Here is a 23,724-nt window from a genome sequence, read left to right as displayed (position 1 = left end):
CACAGCAGCCTGGGGCATGCGGTGAGCCTCTCAGGCACTGAGATACTCAAGATGGGTCAAAAGACATTCATTCATTCACTGAGTAGATAGGTCGTGAGCACCTACTATATGCCAGGTGCTGTGCTGGGCATAGTGTTGGGGGCGAGGGCCAGACAAGCAGGCTTGGGCCACCTGCCCACCCCGGGCACTCTGGAGGTTACAGGTGGCTCGGGTCTGAGTCTGGCCTCTGCAGAGGCTGCCAGATAAACGCGAATGTCATGGAACAGCATCTTTTCTCGTGGCTAGAGCTTCCTGGTGTTCTGGGTCTCACTCTGCACCAGGCGCTGTGCAGGCAGTCTAAGTTCATTGTCTTACTCATCCAAGGCATACATCAGTAACCTCCAGCTGGGGGGCGCCAAGCAAGACAATTTACCCCTTTGCCCTCCAGTTTGCTCCTTTCGAGTCAGCTCAGAGACTTTCTCTCATCAGAGGAAGTGGGTTTGGGCTCACTCCAGGGCAAGAGGGTGCTGGGCCAGGTTGGTACTTTCAAAAGACCCTGCTGCTGCCAGGGAGGGAGGTATGCTGAGGGTCTGCTGAAATTCAGGAGCAGGCAAGGCGTGGTGGTGTGCACCTGTAACCCCAGCACTTTGGGATGCCGAGATAGGAGGATCCCTTGAGCCCAGGAGTTTGAGGCTGCAGCTCAAACTTCCAGCTGAGCCAACTGGAATGCAAAGGGACAAAGGGCCTTGCTTGGGGGCTCCCAGCTGGAGGAGACAGAGCAGCATCGGTGCCCCGGAGTTGGGCTCTTTCCTCCTCAGCAGGGAGCACTGAGCCCAGTCCCACATCCCAGGTTCCTCCCCTCTCATGGGGTTCCCTGGTGATGCTACCAGTTAAGGCCCTAAGTGAGAGCCGCTGCCATTCACCGGGCCCTGGTGTCGTGAAAGGTCGTGGCCCGCTCTGGGGACTGCTGTGAGGATTAGGGAGAGACCGAGTGTGCCAGGGCCCACTCAGGTCACTGCTGACATTCTTTCGTCTTCCCTAGGGCCTGGCCAGAGCAGGCATTCAGGAGACGTGTGGCCCCAACCCCACGCACACAGGATCAGTGCTGGGGTTGGCACAGGGCCCATCAGCCAAGCAGGTGAGTCCAGGAGGAGCTGGGAGGCTGGCGAGGCGCTGCCTTACCCAGTGGAGCTGAGCTGGCTCTAATGAAGTGGGCTAGCCCCAGGCCACATTGATTTCATATCTCCGTGGCCACTTCTTAGCTGGTAAATGTCACTGGAGAGTGCAGCCATGGCACCTGGCATGCGTCCAGTAGTGAGTGGGGGCTGGCAGGCTGCCGGAGGGGTGGGGGATGCCCATGAAGTGCTGATACCAGCCCAGGGTCCCCAGAGCCTCTGGACTCTCCTGCCAATCCCTGAGGAGCGGCTGTGCCCAGCCGGCTGAAGCTGTCACCCACCTGGGAACATCTGCAACCACCAGCCCCTCTCCCGATGTCAACATACAATGGACTGACAGCCGCTGCTGGCAGGGTTGCCCCTTTCTTCATTGTGGGGGCAGTTTAGCATGGTCTAGAGATAGGTGCAGCTGCCCAGGGCCCAGGAGTCAAGGCACAGCTGTGTGAGGACCCCTCCTGGCCATGGCCCTCCCAATCCTGAGCTGTCTCCTTTGGTAACTGGCTCAGGACAAGCTAAGAGTAAACAGCCATAACCATGCAGCGGCAGGGCTTGTTTAATAAACTCTCACCGCAGCCGGCCCTGGCTCAGGACCCATCCCTGTGATCTCTTTGAACCCCACAGCGACCCTGTGGTGGATTCTGAATATCCTCCATTGCTCGCGACGGGAACGTGAGGTGGAGAGCAGCACTGGGGGGGCCCAGACACCCCCATCCCCAGTTCACCCAAGGTCCTCATGGGACCCCTTCTCTGCCGCAGCTGCCCGCCCCCATCTTCCCTGCACCTTTCTCCCCTTCCCCATCTCAGGAGGTGGGAGGTGAGGGGAGGGGCGGTCCAAGGGCTGTTGCTTTTCCTCTTCCTCCTGGGGAGCTGTGCGGAGGGAGAGGGGTCTCTTATCCATGCAGGTTTGGCCTCAGGGGAGGAGCTGGGCCTTCTGAAAGACTTGAGGCAGGGACAGCCGGTCGGTCTCTAGGGGAGGGGGTCCTGGGGAGACATTCACTCTTCACTGACCCCTCTCCTGCCTTAAAACTCTGTCCTCCTAGAACCTTGATCTCCAGGTCTGAGACCGGAAAACCAAGGTTTGCCCAACCCACTCCTATCCTAGACTCAGCATTTCCCGGACACTCTAGCATCTGAAATTGCATGTGTGGACAGGACCGAGGGTGGCCAATACCAGTCCTGTCACCAGAGGATCAGGAGCAGCAGGCTTGGGGCAGACACACAGCAGCCATCGAGTCAGGCCCCCTGTAATGCTGTGACTTCTAGGGAGAGACATCGCAGAGCCTCTGAGCCCAGCGGAGGCCATCCTTGAGTATCCACAGCTCCCGGCTCCCTGGTGTCCCCCTCCCCGTCCCTTCCCTGCCCGAGGAGCTCCTGAGGGTGGGGTGTGTCTCTGAGCCCTGCCTTGCGGGGTTCTCCACGCTACACCCAGCATGCACTGGTCACAGCAGGGAGGGGACTCTGGACTGGGCTGGGAGCTGCCCCTACTGCCTTCTGAGGGAAGAATCTGCCCCAGCTGGGAGCTGCCCTCCCATCCTGGTGTTGCCAGGGGCCTTTCCTACGTGGTGTGGGGAGCCCTGGCATCCCCAGCCGCTCTCCCCCGTCCATGGGAAAAGAGGAGGGAGGAGAGAAAAGCCATATTAATAAAAGAATAGGATACCGCACTAACCCCACAGCATGCGCGGCTCAGAATAGCAATGCGCTTTCTGAAGGCAAACAGAACTCCCCAGGTGTTAATGCAAATTCACTCCAGTTAAGATGAAAGAGGGTTGTTTCCCCCTTTGCTGGTTAATATGAAGGACTTAATAGATTCAGCCTCAGGAACTTAGGAACTCGGGCTGGGAGCGGAAGGCTGGGGGGTGAGGAGGGGGAAGGATGTAGGCGTGGGCAAAGAAGCGAGGTCCCTTGAGTTTCGGGGCAGAACAACTGTCACAGCAGGCCTGGCCGATGCTGCAGCTCCTGCCACCGTCCTCCGCCACCCGGGCTGACAGGCGCTGGGTCTGGCTGCTCAGGAAGAGGCAGCAGGAAAGCCCAGAGTGGCCATACCAACCCCCGCCCTGGCACCTGCTGCCTTTCACTTGAGCCCGGGGGCTGGCAGTTCAGTGGCCCCTCCTGAATTTGTGCTAGAGGAGCGTGGGGCTAAGAGAAAGGAGGGGTGCTATGGGAGCTCTAACACAGGCCTCAGGCTGGGGTCCCTGCAGGGCACGTGGTTCCACTCCAGCTCCCAGCCATGGCTGCAGCTGCAGCCATTCCTGCGGGATCCTGGGCCAGTCACTCCCGTTTTGGCTCCCTGGAAGGTGAAGCTGGTTTGATAGGGCTTTGGGGGACCTCAGGGGACCGGCCCACGGAATTGGAAGCTAGCTGGTCCAAACCTGACCTTCTATAGCCAAGGCCTGGAAGCCTAGAGAGTGGAAGGGACTTACTCAAGGCCACCCACAGGCAGAGAGCTGCAGGGGATTGGAACCCACAGCCAGCTGGCCTGAAGTGCAGGCTGGGCCCCTGAACTGCCCTCTGCTGGGACAGACAGGGCTCTGTCCTACCTGAGTGGAACTCCTCTCCAGCCCCGGGCTTCAGGCTGAGCTGCTCATCCCAGACCACTTGACTTTCTCAGATATATTGCCTGGGAATTATCTTCTGCTGAAAAATCCCCAGGGTCTGAGCAGGGCCGCTGCTGGGGAGGGTGGAGACACCTGTGCAGCTCGCCGAGGCAGGGGTGTGTCAGGGGTCCCGGGGAAGGTGCTGCCCAGCTGGGCTGGGGATAAAGGAAGACTTCAGGGAGATCCCAGAGAGGGCGGGCCTGAGGCCAGGCTGTCCCGGTCATGGGTCCATTCTACTCATCCAAATTTCACTCCTGGTTAAATTTACAGCAGGTGCCTGCCTGGGACACCTTAGCAACCTTCTTTGCTTTGTTTACCGATTTAATTCCTTTAGATCAAAGGCTGCCCCTTCCTCCCTGAACAGGCAGACAGGGGAATGACATTATTTATATTGGAAATGGGCAAGGCTCCACGGGGACTTCTTCCTTATGCCTGATAAGAGAAAATTAGGTCACTACCGTGCCTCCCTGGCGTCTGCAGTTGGGTTTTTACAGCCCAGGTACTCACAGGCTCAGGGAAGAGGTCGTGAGCAGAGTGTGGCCCACCTGGTTCTCTCCCACCCTCAGCCTCCAGTCAATTATTGACCTGAGCAGCGGGTATTAATGGGACAAAATAAGAACATTCTTCCCAGGCAGCTCCAACCCGGAGTTATCTATCATTTCCTGGGCTTTGCAGCTGGCACTGGGCAAACACGGGCAGGGACAAATAGGCCAGCTGCAGGCTCATTAAGCTCGGGGTGCAGGTGGAGGGGATGGAGGCCACGGGGGGGCCGTGGGGGGGCCTGATCCCTCTGAGCTGTGACATCCCCTGGGTCACTATGGCTCTTTTCTCTCCTTCCTCCTGCCCTCTGCCACCCAAAGAAGTATTCAGATAAAGAGCCACCATGTACCGAGGGATAACGCACATCTAGGCAAGGTGCTTAGAGCTTTCTTAGAGCTAATCCCCACAAAACTCTATAAAATACCCATTTTACAGATGAAGAAACTGCAATGGCCAATAGGCTGGGCAATTTACCTAGGCTCACGTGGCTGGTCAGTGGCCGAGCAGGAACCCAGGCTTGTCTGTGCTCGGAGGCAGGGAGGGCTCTGAGCTTCTCAGCTGTGCCCTTTCCAGCTCCCCCTGCAACCGGTGGTAGAAATTTCACATTTCTTTTCTTTTCTTTTTCTTTTTTTTTTTTTTTTGAGACGGAGTTTCGCTCTTGTTACCCAGGCTGGAGTGCAATGGCACGATCTCGGCTCACCGCAACCTCCGCCTCCTGGGTTCAGGGAATTCTCCTGCCTCAGCCTCCTGAGTAGCTGGGATTACAGGCACGTGCCACCATGCCCAGCTAATTTTTTTTTTTATTTTTAGTAGAGACGGGGTTTTACCATGTTGACCAGGATGGTCTCGATCTCTTGACCTCATGATCCACCCGCCTCGGCCTCCCAAAGTGCTAGGATTACAGGCTTGAGCCACCGCGCCCGGCCGAGATTTCACATTTCTTCAGGCCAGCTGCATCTATTACTTGTTAAGTAAGGGTAACACTGCAACAGGTCCACACCCCTTTTCTTAAATGCCTGAGTACATTTGGTTCCTGTTCTTCACGTTATCCTGGCAACATCCCCCAGGGTACCCAGAGGCATCACTGTCAACTGTCCTCAGGGGGTAGAAGCTCTGACCCTTGGGGGGAAGGGAGAGCAGGTGCCTCCACCTCTGCCCGGTGAGCCTGGCTTAGGGGAGGGGCGAGGTGCCTCTGGCTGCTCCGACTTCGGAGCCCTTCAGGAGATGTCTTGATTTCAGCTCAGAGGCAACATGCCAGGTGCTATTCTGGAGCCAACACCTTGGTGAGAAACGGGCATCAGTAGAAACCAGGAGAGGACATGGCAGGGGTGCCTCCTCTCCCAGTCAGCTGGAGTCCTTGCTGGGCAGATGGACGGCCCCGTAATTTTCCCCAGGTGTTCCCGCCATGGCGCACAGGTCCACAGCTGTCTCTCTGGAAGCGAGCTGCGGCCTTCCTACCGGAGCTGGGGCTGTGGCTGCAGGATCCTGCCATAATGCAGTAATGACAGGCTGCCAGGGAGCCCCGCACAACCCAGCAGGGGAGGGGGAGAGGAGCCCTTGGCCTCTCTGCTGGAGAGGAGGCTGCCTGGGCTGTCTGAAAGGGAGACGGAGAACATTCGGGTGCCCGACTTTCTCTTCCCCAGACGGCTAAGAAATTGGATTCGATACAGTCACAGCAGTCTTCTCGCCAATACCTTTCCCCCCAGAGTTTTGCTGCCAACTCTTCATTATATGTGGGTGGCTCCTTATCCTCCCTGCCACATGAAGGCTTCTGGGGTAGGCAGCCCTGGGGAACGGCTGCCAGCACTCCCCACTCAGGCGAGGACCAACAGCAAAGAATGAAGTGCCGGCAGGAAGGACAGAATGAGCCACTTGGGGATCCGATGGGACAGGCGGCAAATGCCACAGTGAAGCACTGAGGTCTGGCCTCCAGCTTTGCATTTACAGCAGGGTCACCACAGACGAGAAAAAACAGCAAGGAATTCAATGGATCTCCTCAATACCAAAATACCATTAGAATCAGTCACTGCAATTCTGTTATTAGTAATTCTAACTCCGCTTAAGGGGGAGCTCGGATCTCAGTGAGGTCACATTTACTATTTTGGTGGGGGGTCAGGGTGCCTTTTATAGAAAGGTTAAGTAAAAATATTGCCTGGATGGCTTAAAATGACCAATATTTTTGAAGCGCTTTCTTTGGCTCAGACTACGTAGGAAATCAAACTGCTCCCAATCACTAAAAATAACAATCTACATTTGAGAAATGAGTTTATATTATTCATCTAACAAAAAGTCTAATTAGTTACCATTTTTTTTTTTTAATACGGTCTCACTCTGCCACAATTTTTTCTTTCTTTTTTTTTTTTTTTTTTGAGACAGTCTCACTCCGTCACCCAGGCTAAAGTGCAGTGGCATGATCTCGGCTCACCACAGCCCCACACTCCCAGGTTTGAGTGATCCTCCCACCTCAGCCTCCCAAAAAGCTGGGCCTACAGATGCAGCCACCACACGTGGCTAAGTTTTTAATTTTTGTAGAGATGGGATCTTTCTATGTGGCCCAGGTTGACCAATTCTATATATTCAAAGCTAACAACAAATTGTTAAACACTTTTCATATTCTCTAGTCTATCCCCTTTAAACATCTTTCTTAAAAAAACCAAGACAGTGAACTCCAACATTTTGGAAAGATCTTGTGTATTTTGATCGGCTGTTTTCACCACTGGCTTGTGCAATGGAAACCTGAAGTACGTCCTGACAAGTATGTAGAATGGGTCCCTCAGAAGTCCTGGCAGCCACACCGTGCCATGTGAATCTCCGGCTGGGGCCGCAGTGCTTCGGGACAGAGTTATCCTATAGAAGTTTTGGTCTTCATAAAGGACTTTTGTTGATTAAGAAAATAGAAACAAAACCCAAACCAGAAACTCTGCAGTGGCAATTTCCAATGTGAAGTGCGAATGTCGTGTAGCCTGACAGCAGCTGCATCCCATTTACTCTGCAGACAGCGCCTGGGCCCCAGGGGCTCTGCCTGCACCCCCAGAGCCTGGAATGCCGAAAGTGGAAATGTCTATAAGGATTGCCCAATCCAGTTCCTTAGTTTTCTAGTCTGAAATCATGGATGGGCAGGGACCACAGAGAGGAAATGGAGGTGCTGGGATGCCATGCGGGGCCCTCGCCGAGTTCTCCTGGAAAGAGGGAGTTCCCTGGAGAAGGTATTAGGGGCACTGTGGAAGGAGGTGATTTTTGTTTTTTTTTTTTTGAGACGGAGTTTCGCTCTTGTTGCCCAGACTAGAGTGCAATGGCATGATTTCGGCTCACTGCAACCTCTGCCTCCTGGGTTCAAGTGATTCTCCTGTCTCAGCTTCCCGAGTGGCTGAGACTACACGCATGAGCCACCACACCTAGCTAAAGTTTTGTATTTTTAGTAGAGACGGGGTTTCACCATATTGGCCAGGCTGGTCTCAAACCTCTGACCTTGTGATCTGCCCACCTTGGCCTCAAAAGTCCTGGGATTACAGGTGTGAGCCACTGAGCCCAGCCAAAAGGAGGTGATTCATTTGCCACCAAAGACAAGGGGTCAGAGTCGGGCAGTCAGGTACAGCAGAGGGCTCATTTCTCCACAGAACCATGAGACGGCCCCCCCCCACCCAACTGCTTGCTTGACCCCTCAATGGCCTGAGCAACAGGCAAACTGAGGAAGCCCAAGGCAAATATTTTCCAGCTTAGAATTTTTATTAAAACAATCATTTAAATTACAATCATTCCCCAGAATAGAAAATAGCCTTCCATGGTCTGGCCCTGACAGGAGGCAGGACTCGGGCCCTACAGGAAGAAGTGATGTTTGACAGCTTTGAAAATGGATGGCGCTTCCCTGAAAGCCCTGGAGGGCGGGTTTGGCCCCAGGGCCACTGGGCCCGGCTGGCTCCCTGCCAAGGCTGCTCCCTCCAGGGGTGTCGGTGAGGAACACTTAGCCACTGAGGCTGGTTGTCAGCCTCTGGGCTTTTGAAAAAGAGAGGGAGAGAGAAACCTGTCCCCAAAATTACAAGACGCAGCCACTCATTAAGTGTTATGTGATGCCACGGGTTCTGTCCAGCAGGGCCTGGCAGGTACATGAATAACGGGGTGGATAACACAGGGCGGGGACTGCTGTGGCTGACGTGGGGCCCCAATCAGGATGAATGAAGTCGTCTGTGCTGCACAGCTGTGCATGGCTACCGGCCAACAGGGGAGCCTTGCACATGTCATGAGCTGGGCAGTGACCTCATGAAGGGTCCCAGTGCCATGGGGCTTCTGCCCAAGAGCCGGCAGAAGGGCTCGTGATGAAATCACCATGGCTAGGTGATTTCACTCTATGGGCTTCTGAGACTTCCTTACTTGACAAGCTCCCAGGCCCTAAAATGTTCACTTAAAAAGGACACAGTCATCCCAGCTGCAGGCACCAGTCTCTGAAAATCAGGCATATCTCTTTCTTTCTTTCTCCTGCTACTGGGGCTTGAGACCCACCTGGGGCCCATCCTCCTCTCTACCTTCTCGTCTGTGGGGGAGGCACCTCGGATTCCTGCCTCAAGGAGGGGGAAGTGCTTCTGGCTGAGTGAGGTCCTGCAGTCCTGAGCCTGCTCCCTGGAGTCCCAGGTGCTTCTGCCACCACCGGCCAGCTCCCTTGAGGCCTCATGGCACTTCCCAGACTTAAGAAGTACACACAGCAGTTAAAGAAGGAAACAAAGCCCCACAAGTTTTTATAAACCACCATTATGCTCCGGCCCGCAGTCATTGTTAAAGAATAAATTTTTTTTTTTTTTTTTGAGACGGAGTTTCGCTCTTGTTACCCAGGCTGGAGTGCAATGGCACGATCTCGGCTCACCGCAACCTCCGCCTCCCAGGTTCAGGCAATTCTCCTGCCTCAGCCTCCTGAGTAGCTGGGATTACAGGCACGTGCCACCATGCCCAGCTAATTTTTTTGTATTTTTAGTAGACACGGGGTTTCACCATGTTGACCAGGATGGTCTCGATCTCTTGACCTCGTGATCCACCTGCCTCGGCCTCCCAAAGTGCTAGGATTACAGGCTTAAGCCACCGCACCTGGCCTAAAGAATAAATATACAGGTCGGGAGGAAAGTAACTGCTGGTGGAAATCCAAGGATGGGCTTTAAGACAGAGGAGTGGGATCACACTGGTAATCCCAACACTTTGGGAGGCCAAGTGGGCAGATCACCTGAAGTCAGGAGTTACCAGTCTGGCCAACATGGTGAAACCCTGTCTCTACTAAAAATACAAAAATCAGCCAGGCGTGGTGGCACACGCCTGCAATCCCAGCTACTTGGGAGGGTGAGGCAGGAGACTTTTGTACCCGGGAGGTGGAGGTTGCAGTGAGCTGAGATTGCGTCACTGCACTCCAGCCTGGGCATTAGAGCAAGACTCCATCAAAAAAAAAAAAAAAAAAAAAAAGACTGAGGAGACAGAGCCACAACACGAGTCAGACCTCACTTTACAAAAGCCTGAAGCTTCTGCTCCTGGCTGGGACAGACTAGGAGGACACAGGGCACAGCATCCACACTTAGGCTCCAGGTCTGGAGTCCCACCCTGCAGACCCTCAGCAGCTGGGTGGCACCCAGGGCTGGTTTCCTGGGGGCAAGGTGGTCCAAGCAGGTGCTGAGCAGCCTGACCCCATTAGGTCAGCCTGATAGTGGGAAGAAGGCAGGATCTCTGTGAGCGTCTCAGTTTCTCAAAACCAGATGGAATTGCCAGAGACTGACTCTGCTCTCCAAAAATCTCTAGGCCCCTATAGCCCCTCCAGTTACTGAGTCTTCTATCTGATTAAGACAATCACCTGCTTTGCATAATAGCCCAACTGGAAGGATCTCAAGGGCCCTGGCTGATCATAGCAGCATCAGCCATGGAGAAAAGAAAGGGCAAGAAGGGGCTGGGTTCGGTAGTGGTGGTGCATGCCTGTAATCCCAGGTGTGAGTTCGAGACCAGCCTGGCTAACATGGCAAAACCCTGTCTCTATTAAAAATACAAAAAATTAGAGCCAGGCACGGTGGCTCATGCCTGTAATCCCAGCACTTTGGGAGGCTGAGGCAGACTGATCACGACGTCAGGAGATTGAGATCATCCCGGCTAAGATGGTGAAACCCCAACTCTACTAAAAATACAAAAAATTAGCTGGGCATGGTGGTGGGCACCTGTAATCCCAGCTAGTAGAGAGGCTGAGGCACGAGAATCCCTTGAACCCAGGAAGTAGAGGTTGCAGTGAGCTAGCTGAGATCAGTCCACTACACTCCAGCCTGGGTGACAGAGCAAGACTCCGTCTCAAAAAAAGAAAAGAAAAAAAAAATTAGCCAGGTGTGATAGTGCACTCCTGTAGTTCCAGCTACTCCAGAGGCTGACGCAGGAGAATTGCTCCAACCCGGGAGGCGGAGGTTGCAGAGAGCTGAGATTGTGCCAGCACTCCAGCCTGGGCAACAGAGAGAGACTCCATCTCAAAACAAACAAAAACAAAAACAAAAAAACAAAGGAGTGAGTGAACTGAGTGAGCCCTGGGGGTGGTTCTGTGACCTTCTTCTGCCTGGTATGGAGGTGGGTCCTGTGTCAGCCTGGGTGAGCGCCACCTGTGGGTGGACACCTGCAACAAGCCTGTGCTGGGAGGGGCACAAAGGGCGCTGGCTGGCCCCTGGGGAACAGAAAATTCAGGGCCCGAAGGGGGACAACGGCAATAGCAAAATGAGGGCTGGGTACAGCAGGGCATTGGGAAGTGGTCTGTGCCCACTGGCATGTGGCCAGGAGGGAAGGTGAAGCAGATGGGCCGTGCAGAGCGGGCTGGTGGAGCTTGGAGTCTGGGCCAGTGAGAAGCCGCGCCTGTAGGGCCACAGGGCTTCCAGATCCTCGGTCATAGCGAGTTACAGGTGCTAACTACAGCACGATCAGGCAGTGCCCCAGCCCCATACAGGTAGACGTGCCTATGGCTGCCGGGCAAGACGCGAGTGGCTCCCACCTACCTCTCGGACCCTGGTCTAGGGTGGCTGGAGGGGAACACGGAGTGCCCCATACCATCAGCTCCTGCACGGCACTGCGTGCCTCCCAGCCCCTCGGCTGGCAGTCAGCCTGCATCACAGCTTCTGCCTAAAGTCTCTCCCAGCCACAGCTGCCTGGCCTATTCCCCACCAGCTGCCAGCCGAAGCGCTGCCTCAGGGTGCCTGGCCGGGACCCAACACTTGCTCATCACGAGCTCCAGGCGGGCTCCCTAACGATGAGAAGCTGGCAGTCGTGCTAGGCCTGGGCTCTGCCAGGCTGGGCTACTTCACTGCATGCCAGGTCCTCACGCTTGGGGGAATGAATGTTCTGGAACCCTGGGTGGAGCAGGGGTGATGGCACTGGCCTCTCAGGGCTTCAGTATCCCACTCCCTACAATAGCTTCCTAGGATGGGTGGTGGAGATCTGGAGTCCAAGACACACACACCCCAGGGAGCCTCGGACAATGGAAGTCAGGAATCCCACATTAGACAAAGGAAGACAAATGCTTCTTAAAACAAAGACTCAAGTCAGAGAACTAGAACACCATGAGAGAAATCTCTACAGGGTTGTAGTTCAAGGCAATTGCACATAAGAGAGGCTGGGCTCTTCATTCAGCTGGGGAAAGTTCGGGAGCTCCCACGGAAACCCCCAGCCAGCTCCCTACGGATGGCTCTCGGTGTCTGGTCCATCGGGCGGTGCCGGGAGCAGAAGTGGCAGGTCCTAGGGTGGCTGGGTCACCTGCTAGAGCTCTTCAAAGAAGGCCACTCGGGACTTGGCGCTCTGCAAGGTGAGCTGTAAGAAAGCAGAGAAGAGGCTGAGAGGGCACGAGATAGTCTGTCATACAGGGTCCTGTCCTGCCACTTGGACTCACCTCAAAGGTGGTCAGGAGCGAAAGGGAAGGCTGTTCAAATAGATGCTCAAGAAGCTGGCGGTCAGCCCCTAAAAAGCAGCCAGATTTGCCCATGAACTCAAATTAGGAGGTGACAAATGAGGAAGTGCAAGGGGAGGGCCGGTGGGCAGAGGCACGCCATCAGGACAAGCCATCAGCACTGCCCCTTGACAGAGGACCGGAGATCCCTGGCTATTTGAATGGATTCTCACATTCCTGTCTACCAAGGCCCCTGAGCCACCTCTGTGATGTGCTGTCTGTGGTGGCACCAGCTGGGGCTGCTCATCCCCTCTGGGCTTGGCAGGGCAAGTATCTTAGTCCTCATGCCCTGGCCACATGGCTGCGGCAAGGCGGTGTGGCCTTCTGCAAGGCAGGCCTGTGGCAGGTGAGGAAGAGTTCACCTCTTCTACTCCTGGCTCCCCAGGTGGTCCCGAAGCAAACTTGCCCACGGCCCAGCAGCTGAGAAGGGGTTTCTCTCCACGACCTGGGAGGCAATGGCTTTCTCAGCGGTGCTGGTGCAGGCAGGGAGGGCTGGTGCACATGGGCAGCGCTCTGCCCAGCAACGTAAAGAAGGACAGAGACGGGAGATGTGGAAGGGGATGGGGCGGATCAGGGACTGAGCTCTTGGCTTGAAGTTTGCGACCTCCTAAGCCCCTGACTCTGGGCCACTTCCAGGCATCTCACTGGACAGAAGCATCTGGAGCCAGCACTCTCCCTATTCCCTGCTCTCTGCTGACTCCTAAAATCAATGCCTTGGTTGTGGCCATGTTCCATTTCCAGCTCCGGGACTTCCCGCAGGAGCTCGGGGGAGGAGGGCAGGGAGTCTGCACCCATTCATCTTCACATCCCCCAAAATACCTGGCTTAGTGCTATGTGCCAATCAGGAGCTCCAACAGTATTTAAGTGACCGGTACGTTGGCTATGATGATAACTAAACAGTGAGGTGTGTGGGAGAGGCAAGAGCTCCCCACAAGGCTGAGAAGGTCCGGGAGCTCACTCTTCAGCTCAGCTCACCGCCGACAGCCTTGACCTCTCTGAGCCTCTTTCCTCTGGAGGTTGCCGTGGGGCAGGCAAGATGGTCTGGCCCATCCTCTTGACCCTTCGAGTCTGCATGTGAAAAGTCCTCAGTCCTATCGGTGGCTCCATGAAGGGGAGGGAGACCCCAAGCCAACCACTTCACCATCAGAAGACAGGCAGCATTAGTGTGCTCAGAATGAGACAGCTTGAGAGCGGCTCTGTAAATCCTGCCAAATCTTTTGGCCTTGAAGTTCTCAACTAACAAGCGGAATGTGGGGAGGCAGCTGAGCTGCTTTCTTCAGTGGAACTCGTTTCAGAGCCCTCTGGAAAACTCGGTTCCGAAGGGAACGGAAAGCGCTTTTCTGCCTAAGTGGAACTCCCTGTAGAAGGGAGCTGTGTCAGGACCGGCTTTTCCCTAAATGTAATAAGAGAAGGGCCAGGAGTTATGTGCCCTGTGATGACGTGAACAAGGATGGTCACTAAGGAAGAGAGGAGGAAGAGATTTAGCTGCCAGGGATCTACTGCGGCATAAATGGGAGGGGGTTTAAATGCAAGGATGTGAGCCCAGTGTCTCCACTCAGGTTTCTGAAATTAAACGCCACTTTCAGTCAGACACAGGCACAGTCAGCTGCCTGGTACAAGGCCCAGCTGGGCCACTGACCAGCCGTGTGGCCCTGGGCAGGTCACTTGCTCCCCTCTGGCCTCAGTTCCTCACTGTGAAGTGGGAGCGATGGTAGCCCTTTCCTTGTGGGGTGGGGTGTGATGCGCTCAGCACTGTGCCTGGCGCATGGTGGAACTTGGCAGCTGTATTGCTAATAGCAGCATCATGTTTTTCCCCTCCCCAGCCCTGGCTCCTCTCCTTCCAGTGGGGAACAGGGTGCTTGTTAGGGAGGGGTGCAGGAAACAGCAGGGTCGCATACGGTGCTGGCCACCATGCCTACGAGGCAGGCCAAGTGATGCCCCCATGAGGCCTCTGGCCACTTACCCAGGCAGGGAGCCCAGGCTGTGGGGGCCTTGAGAGGCTCCTGGCCATTTGTGAAATGTTGGCTCCAAGAATTCCTGGATCCTCCACCCAAGGAGCATGGTGGCTATCCCCTCGAGGTGCCAGGGGAGGGTTCTGGCAGCGCCAGCAGCACCAGATTCCAGTGACTCGAGCATGTGCTGATTAGGATGCAGAGTGCTCTCAGGTGGGCGGGCTGCTTCCTGAGCCCCACCCCAGCTGCACCGCAGCACCTCGGCCCCACCTCTTATCTTGCAAGAGCAGGAACTTCGCCTCAGCCACAAGGAAAGGTAGAGAGGGAAATCAGTCTGCCCACACAGAAGTAGGAAGGCACCACAGCCAGTGGGCAGGAGAGAGAGCCACAGTCTTCCAGAAGGCATTGAGGTGGTCAGAGGGAAGGCAGACCCACCAGACCGAGGCGGCTGAGACCTGGCTGCACTGGTCAGCAAGGGCTGCTGCCCAAGGGCCCTGGGAGCCTTCTGCCACCACTGCTTGGCCCACAGACAGACCTGGCTGCTGCCACCCCACCCTTTACCCTCCGTGTGCAAGTCCTGTAGTTTCCAATCCCCACAGGAACCCGGGAGTCAGAACTGACTGCACAATGGTCCTCCCGGCTGCTGGAGTGGCCCTCCCAGCCACGCCCGTGGCTCTGCTTCCACCTCTGCGTGTCCTTTATCTCAGACCCCAGCAGGTGAGGAAGTCAGGCAGTGAGACAAGGAGCGTCCCTGGGCTTCTTTCCTGCAGGTAGAAGCTCAGGGGAGCCATTCGCCGTTGGACAGTTTTTCTACAGAGAGCTTGGGAAGCCTCCCCGTGGGGCACACAAACAGCTCTGCCACCTGCACGCCCTGCCTGGGCACTACCTCACCCCTCCAGTGGGCAGGCTCCTCACCTGTGGATCTTTCACCATCTGCTGCTTCTAGAAAGCTCACTGGCTGCCACATTTGCAGCACAGCCACAGGCAGGAAGTATTCACAAAGGAACAGGCAAAAGCTCAGAAGAAATGGCAAAAAGCTAGCCCTTCATAAAATCAACTCTGCCTCCACGTCTTCTTTTTAAACACGTGAAAACCGGCTAACAAGTTTCCTGGTTCCCCTGCGATGCTCTCATACCCTAAGGTGTGCAGGCCCGCCAGCGTTAGGTACATGTTCCAGCTCAGCGACCAGCAGCACCTGTTTTCGAGAGCCAGAAGGTGCTGTGGAGAGAGTCCCATGAAGGCCCTCCCTTGTCCTATGTTGCACTGTGAGTTGTGAGCCCTGAAGCCACTCTGGTGAGTCCCATCCCCTCTCCGAATTCCAAACGAAAATGTCCGTGCTCCCTTTGGCAATCCAGGAAGAGCCCTCCCCTCCCCAGCCTTGCCTGCCTGGAAAGTGGAGTCCCCCAGAGGGTGGGGAATTCCTCGAATATACAATGTGTATGTTGAAGGTTATCCAGGAAGAGAAGGTCTCCAAATTTCAGCAGGCGATGAAGCAGAGCACCTCAGGGTGTACAAGCAGAGTCTCAAGGACAATGTCTGCACCAGTCTGGGACCTACCAAGTCTGGTCAACTGCCTTTGAATCCTTCTGAAGACGAGTGGGCCAAGCTCTGGTGAGTGTGACCAGTGACATCTGCCACACGCTCTCCTTCAAAACTCCCACTGAATCTAGACGAGGTCCAACCATGGGAGTCCTGCAGCCGGGCCCAGCTCCTTGGGCAGGCTATAAACCCAAGGGCCCTGCTCAGAGTCTCCAACCCAAAGCGCTCCTGCCAGTTCCCTGAATGTGCCTACAAGAACATGAAGCCTCCGCACCAGGCACCGGCTGACCCACTGCTCTCCTCCAGCTGTCTCTTCACATCTGATTAGAATCAGCCGCGTGAATAACACAGGAGGAATTAAGTTCTCTCAACTGAACCGGCTGCTCAAGTCTGTCACTAATCCAATTCCATTCTGAGATGAACTTCCTTTTCTTCCTCTGGGGCAGATCTGTGAGGCTTTGTTGTTATCTTACCATTCATCTTCACAGCTGATCCACTTGTTGGGGCCTGGCTCTTCCTTCTTGCCCAACATCAAGACTCAGCCCTGACAGATTCCCTTTCCCCATTCCCACCTCTCCATAAAACTGCCAGCTGTTTGTGACAGCCAGCAGGCTGTGAAGAGGGCAGGGGAGAACTTAGCAGAGTTCCACTCTGGCAGAGCTGCACCTCCTTGCGCTCCCCAAATTGTGTGTGGTGTGACAAAAACAGACACATCTACCTGATCTAAACAAGTTCAGATTCAGGAGACACATCTGTCTACTTAAAAAGACAGAGGCGGCTGGTTAAAAGAAACTGGTACCCAGCCGGCACTCTCTAACCCAGGCATGCCATCTGCAGCCTCAACTGCTCCTGCTCACTGCTACCTGAGGATTTTGGGTGGGCCGTTAAGGTACTCCTGAGAAATGGTCCCAGGGTCTGGAGAAAGCAAGCCTGGGAGGCACCTGTGACAAACATTTCCCTGCTGCCCTGCCAGCAGAGGAAGGCTTCCAGCTATAAAGCCTCCACCAGCATCGTTCCTGAGAGTGCCCCCTGCTGGAAAACCACAGCACGAGGCGCGCTGCCAACTCTCCCTCCAGCTCTCCTCTAAAAGTCCTTTTGGGGGATAGTTTCCCAAAGTGATGGGAGGGTAACTAAATGTATTCCGGCATGAAGCCTGCAGCAGCAAGGCTGCTTGATTAAGAATGAATTACACTTTCATCAGCACAGAGAGAAAATTGATTCACAAGGCTGCATTGTGATCATCTTGTTCCTAAAGCAAGGGGAGGTGGGGGGAGACACAGAGCGACTTCGGCTATCAGTGGTGAGAGAAAGGAAGCTGTACAATTAAGCCGGGGAACAAAACTAATCAGAGCGCCAGGATTCCTTCAGCTCGTCTCTGGGGGCTTTGCCTCAATCCACTCATCCCAAGGGAGGAGAAAAGAAGGCGGCAGAGGACCATCTCATTCATTTTAAACGATAAGACTCACAGCGCTGAACCCATTTTAGATACTAACCTAATAACTCCAGGCGCTGGGTCTCTGCTTGTCCCATAAAAATGCAGTGGAATCGAAATGCGAGCCCTAAAATCATGTTATACTTCCTCTCTGCTACTACATATTGAAAACGAAGGAGCGGGGGAGGGTGCAGACACAAAAGGACACGCAGATCCTCTGGCACGCGGATCCACAGGGAGAAGGCAGACTCGGAGCAGAAAGGTGACAGCCGAATCTAGTAGCAGCAAATTCCAAAAGGATCTTCGGTTTGGGGTGTGGGAAACCTTCCCCCTTCCAAATGAGCCAAGAGGAAGGGCCAGTGAAGGGGGATGGCTGTGTGAGGTGGCCAGATCAAGCTTTTCTGCAGTCTCACTAGGGACAGCTTGCACCCAAATGCCATCTGGCGATGTGCACAGTGGCAGCACTATCCACACACTTATCCTACGCAGAGGTGGAATGAAAGGCCAAGTCCACTCCAAAGAACCAATCCAATTTGGTGTTAGCTACTTTATCTGCTCTCAAGAGGAATCTGCCATGGAAAATCCAAGGGGCCCTTTTTGTGTATTAATCCCTGAGGGACCCAAAGTGGCAGAAGCTGCCTGGAAACCTGTCTGCCTGTTTCGCAGGCTGCCCTGCGGCCCTCGCTCCTCCATTCCTTCGCCTGACAAATGGCCTAATGGGCCTGATTCACCTCACTGGGCAGGTGGCGGCTAAATGGTATCTACTGAGTGGTCTGAGCAAGTGCCTTAGGAAAAAGGTCCAGATAGACTGATGTCATTTTAAAATTGCCATCATCAAAAGAGACATCACAGCAAGGACCATGAGAACAGAGCCTCGGCTGCAGAATGAGTTTGCATCCAGCTCTTCCCTCCCACTGCCGCAGCAGCAAACCCGGTGCTGGAGGAGAGCTGCGCTGAAACATGAAACACATCTTCAGTGCCGAGGGGCCAAATGGGATGTTTTACTGCATCAAATAAGGCCTGGTAATATCCTCAGGCACTTCCAAATGGTCGTAAAATACCCTCAGCAGGCCAGGCAGGCTCTTCAACACCTCCCAAACAACAACTACTTGACCGGGTAAAGTCTCTTAACCAAAAACAGGATTGGCTTGTAGACTTTTGGAAAAGAGGCTGATACATTCTTCTATCTAGAGCTACCAGAAACAAAACTAAGCTCTCAACAGTGACAAGACCCCAGGAGCTCAGGAGCGCTATGCCCACATCTGGCGGCGCCGCTGCTCCCTGTACATCCTTGCTCCCCGCCCCACTCCTCACTCCCCTTTCTTTCCTTCCCCGTCTTACCCATGCCTTGCTCCGGCAACAAGAAAGGGAAGGTTCAGGGCTGGGGAGCCAGTGTGCTACCTTTTATGTCAAGGCTGAGGATGTTCTACCATACAATGCCCAGTTCCTAAAGCAAGCAGAGCCATTCGGCCCACTGGGGTCATAAGGGGGGTTGGGGATATTAACTACCTATTAAATTTAAGTAATTTAGCAGCCATCTTCCAGGCTGGCAATGCAGACCAGAGGTCGCCAGGGAGGCTCTGACCACTTGTTTTAATTGTGGGAGACACCTTTCCCGCATATGCAATCTCTCTCTGTGATTTATCACTTCCCCGCGTGTTTTTTTAACTGTTCTACTTCACTTCACCAGCGTTGCATCTCTGAGGGGAGCCCGCACAAATTGAAGATGACATTGAACTTTTATGTCGTCCTGATCCAAGAGAAGCTGCTGGCACTTGAGATAAATGCAAGGCTCCTCTTCTTCCTGTTCCTCCATCAGTGGAAACCACAGCTGGACCTTGACGGTTCAAACCATTTACTAATGAAATAAGCTTTCTAAGCTCCACCACCCCCATGATTTCTCATCCATCAATTTCCTTGGAAATCTTGTGCGCCCCGGGAGACCACGGGCACGCAAATGATGACTCTGTTTGCTGGCACTCAGACCAGTGCAGGATTGGGAGACTGAAACCCCTCTCAAGAGATGAAAGCAAGACCCTGAATGTATATATTCCAGGACTGCATTTTCACCTCCAAGGTGTGGTGGCACAGTTATGCCACACCAAGCCACTGCTTCCATCATCAGCACTGTGGCTCTGAAAGCACGAAAGTCAGGCTCAAGGCACCCTGTGTCCTCCAACACCAGCCTGACTGCCAGATTCACGCCCCTCACTCAGAAGGCTCAGATGCCAGAACACGTGTCACTCCCTCTGAGAATGAAACAAATCCAGGTTCCCCAGGGCGACTTTTGATCGCTAGCACTGCTCTGGCTCAGGTGCAAATGCCAAACTAGTTGTACGGATCATCAATTGGGAAAAATGGAAATATAGGAAGTTAAGATTAGCAAGGGGAGAAAAAAATATCCTTGCAAACCCAAGTCATATTTTACAAGGAGTAGTGAAGTTAATTATAGCTTTTTGAAAGTTTTTACTTCTAGCCACATAGCAATTAATATAATGAATGAATATGCTCAGTACAAGCTGTATACCTAGATGTGGCAGTGTGGCCCATAACATCGTCCTTCGCCCTTTGCCGCGGAACCACAAGCAGATTTTCCCTTTGCGGAGTTTTAAGCCCTTACTGAGTTCTGACTGTGCGCTGTTTCATGCACACTCCCTTGTTTATTCCTCACAACAGTCCTGGGGGCCAAAGACCGTTTCTATTCACCTTTTGCAGGTGAGGACACTGTGCCTCAAGAGAGTAAGAATTGCAGAGAAAGAAAGTGGCCAAAAAGTGAGAATCTCAGTTAATCAGAGTGGATGGCCACTCAGAATTCCTGAGGGAATGCAGTAACCCCTCGTAACCTAAGGGCAAACCCCTTGAATTAGCTTCATGTTACACGGCCCCCATGGGTACTGCTGAAACCAGACAGCATACTCTGAGACCTCTCAGTGAGGCAGAAGAGTACTGAAAGTGAGGACAAATATAACGGCCAGGCAAGATGGCTCATGTCTATAACCCCAGCATTTTGGGAGGCCGTGGCGGGAAGACTACTTGAGCTCAGGAGTTCAAGACCAGCCTGGACAACATGGGGAAACCCATATTTACAAAAATAAAAATAATCAGTCAAGCATGGTGGCATGTGCCTCTAGTCTCAGCTACTTGGGAGGCTAAGTTGGGAGGTTCGCATGAGCCCCGAAGGTCGAGGCTGTCACCAACCTGGGTGACAGACTGAGACCCTGTCTCAAAAAAACAAACAAAATATTAATAACAAAACAGGCCAGGCACAGTGGCTCACTTTGGTAATCCCAGCACTCTGGGAGGCAGAGGTGGGAGGATCAGTTGAGCTCAGGAGTTCGAGACCAGCCTGGGCAACATGGCAAAACTCCATCTCGACACAAAATACAAAAATCAGTTGAGTATGGTGGCTGGTGGCTGTAGTCCCAGCTACTTGGGAGGCTGAGGCAGGAAGATCACTTGAGCCCGGGAAGTGGAGGCTGCAGTGAGCTGAGCTCACACCAGCCTGGGTGACAGAGAGAGACACTGTCTCAAAACAAAACAAAACAAAACTAACACCAATGCAGGCTGGTTTGAACCCAGATGAGCGCGCTTTTGGGACACTGGAAACTGTTCCATTCACTACCAGCCTTTGCTTTTCTCATCCCCAGGCATTCTAGGTGGAGTTCTGCCTTTGATATCTAGATACCTCCACATCCAAGCCCAAAGTAGCACTTCTCTTCAGCTAGGCTTGTGTCAGCCAGACTAGAGCATGCACCACCCCAGAGCCACCGTGGTGCCGGCATGTAGCTGGTCATCAGTCCCGGTCACTGACCACAGGGACTGCCAAACTCTAGAAAATGGAACGTGCAGTGAACTTCATGAGCAGCAGAATTTAATTGTGCAGCGTTATTTAATCTAGCAATGCTGAGAGAACACCTGTCATTTAAATATCAAGTCCATGCCTTTCCTAACCCTTGATTAACCAGTATCTGATTAACTGCCCGGTAGCCTGCTTTAAAAACAAGTTCACATCAAGACATTGAAATGAGTGAATAAATAAATGCATCCATGTATGTCCTCAGAGCAGTGCAAATTGAACGAAAAATGAAGCTTCTTTTGTCTGTAGTAAAAGCTCAGTGAGAAATGACAGTCAAAATCAAGACCTGAAGAATTTAAGCATTCTGCATCATTACAGAAAGAAGCAAGAGGAAATCACACTGGGGTTGAGCAGCATCTGCCCATGGAGGGAACACTTGGCAGCACTGGCTGGAATACAGTGGGGTTTTCTGCTTGCCCCCGTGGTTCACAAAGTTCAGTAAACCAAGGTGGGTCCACCTGGCTGCTCTGGGCCCCGTGAGCTGGCCTGCCTGTCTTCAGCTTTCATACCCACATTGCTGGCCATAACTGTCCTGCTTAAAGCACGCACTGTTCTGTGTCAGGGTATCAATGCCAATGTGGGTATGAAAGCTGAAGACACAGGAGCCTGCTAAATAGAAAGTGTCACATATGAAACAAGGTTCATGCCATGGATTCTTGGAACCACTGACAGCTCAAGTGTACCTTATAATAAGATTTATCAGGGACTTTAACAGCTGACCTCTCCTGATGGCATAACGACCACAAGTAGGACCTATCTTATGCCAGTTCTCTTTTTGGTAGGAAGCTTCCAATGAGCTTATTCTATTCTACAGGCAGAAACTGTGGGGAAGACTCCAGAGAAAACATCCCAGGCTGCTGGCGGGTGGTGCGGGCCTTGTTGGCGTGGGTACTACTGGGGATTAGGTGAGAAGAAGAGGCAGGATGTCATTTTATTATTTGGCAAAATAAATTCTCTCCACTGCCTAGGCATGCTGAAAGAATAATGAACTGTTGCAGAAGAAAAGCAGCAAACATTCAGTTAATTCACTCAGCAACCAGTGACCGCTCCTCTCAGGGGGGCCGTGACTGCACTGTTCCAATGTGAGTTCACTCCGACCACATCACTGCTCAGCCTGTGGAGAGGAAGCTGAAGCAGAGGCGGCTGAACACAGATGAACAGACAGGCCACTCCCCATGGACTCAAACATCAGAACCCTGTGCTCTGGGTTTGCTTTATTTGAAAAGAAAAGGGATGTGTAGAGAAAGGGGAAGCTCTAAAGGAAAATGAGCCAGCACAGGCAACCCCTTCACCCCACGACCAGAAGCTGCCAGGTGTGACCATGGGTCTTGAGAGGTTGTCACCGCATGAAAGGTCTTGATCTTGAGTTAAAGATACCAGTCTCAAAGTGCCCAGATTGACCCCATTTCCATGCTAGGGTTATTTATCTAAGGAGTACGCCACCAAGACAAAGGACTTTTAGACACACCTGACTGGACAAGAAGCCATAACCTTCCCCAGCCCAAGAATGACATGAGATGGAAAGAATGGCTGGTCCTACATCCCCATGACATGCTCTTCAGAACGAGGCAGTCTTCTGGGGCCCTGGAGGCTGGTCTGGCTCCACAGGGCAGGCGCCTGCCTTAGACTCAAAGCATGCTGCGGCCAGTACCCAGGCACCACCTGCCCTCGTGAGGGCTCAGCGTGGCCCGAGGACAGAGACAGGCAAGCTCATGCACGGGTTAGTATCACAGAGGGCAGTACCATCACCACATAGAGAGTACCTGGGAACAACCTACTTTGAGGGCTCAAATGCAGATAGGTCTTCTGCCTTGGGCTTGAGGCTAAACCAGCAAAATAAAATGAAGAAAAACAAAAACATACCCTGTGATATCAACAATGCCACAAGTGACATTTGCAAAATGCTTGGATAGGTCTGAAATTGTAAGGAGTGATTTTGTTCGTTTTAGTGGCTTGGAACGGGGTCTCTTCAGCTTTCAGCACTGCAGGTGTCTGTGGCTGAGGCCCCTGCTCATTACAGCAGTGGTGGAAAGGGTGAGACTGCTCCTGGGACCCAGATGACAAGGCTGGAGGTAAGGGGTGAGGTGGGGTGTCTGAGGCAGATCATTTAAGGGCTGATTGGCTCATTGGCCCAGTCATCATTTTACCTCTTTCCTTAATGGCTGAGGCCTCCCTTGAACTCCCCTTTACTGTTTAATAATTTTGTTTTGGAAGGAAAGCCCAGTAAATTACAGAAGCCAGAGGAAAGAACAATGTGGAATGTGGACATGCCCTTCTTTCTAGGCTGCGCTATTTAAAGGAATCTTCTACCCGGTGCCAGTTGTGACTGGAGTCGAGAGGTAGAAGTCAGGGCTCCCTACTGCCCCCTGTAACAGCAGTGGCAGGTAGAAACAGATTCCCTGGAGTTTTCAGATGCAGCCTAACCACCAAACACAGAGACCTCCCAAAGAACAACTGCTTGACTGGGTAAAGTCTCTTAACCAAAAACAGTATTGGCTTGTAGACTTTTGGAAAAGAGGTAGATACATTCTTCTATCTAGAGCTACCAGAAACAAGCAAGAAAACTAAGCTCTCAACAGTGACAAAACCCCAGGAATGTAAAGGGAAGCCCTTTAGGTAAAACTGGAAGCCCATTTTAAAGATTGAAGTGAAGAGTAAAAATTAACTATATCAGTATTACCTACTCAGTGGGCAGTCCTGTTTTTTTTTGAGATGGAGTCTGGC

General features: G+C 53.2%; 1 protein-coding gene across 4 annotated transcripts in view; it reads right to left on the bottom strand.

Moving 5' to 3' along the window:
- Nucleotides 1-11,777: 11,777 nt before the first annotated feature.
- The window catches only part of NF2 (NF2, moesin-ezrin-radixin like (MERLIN) tumor suppressor), a 101,185-nt gene continuing 89,238 nt past the window's right edge, over nt 11,778-23,724 (bottom strand). Inside the window, exons 16-17 of one of the 4 annotated variants that reach the window (XM_074390891.1) lie at nt 22,764-22,823; nt 11,778-12,085 (exon numbers count right to left, since the gene is read on the bottom strand). In XM_074390891.1, the coding sequence (XP_074246992.1) occupies nt 22,788-22,823 (36 nt within the window). In that variant the 3' untranslated portion in view covers nt 11,778-12,085; nt 22,764-22,787. The other 3 variants (XM_074390890.1, XM_039462454.2, XM_074390892.1) reach the window with 3 other exon arrangements.

Source organism: Saimiri boliviensis, chromosome 21 (genome assembly GCF_048565385.1).
Source record: "Saimiri boliviensis isolate mSaiBol1 chromosome 21, mSaiBol1.pri, whole genome shotgun sequence".
NCBI classification, from domain to species: domain Eukaryota; kingdom Metazoa; phylum Chordata; class Mammalia; order Primates; family Cebidae; genus Saimiri; species Saimiri boliviensis.
This window is presented reverse-complemented; position numbering and strand designations above follow the sequence as displayed.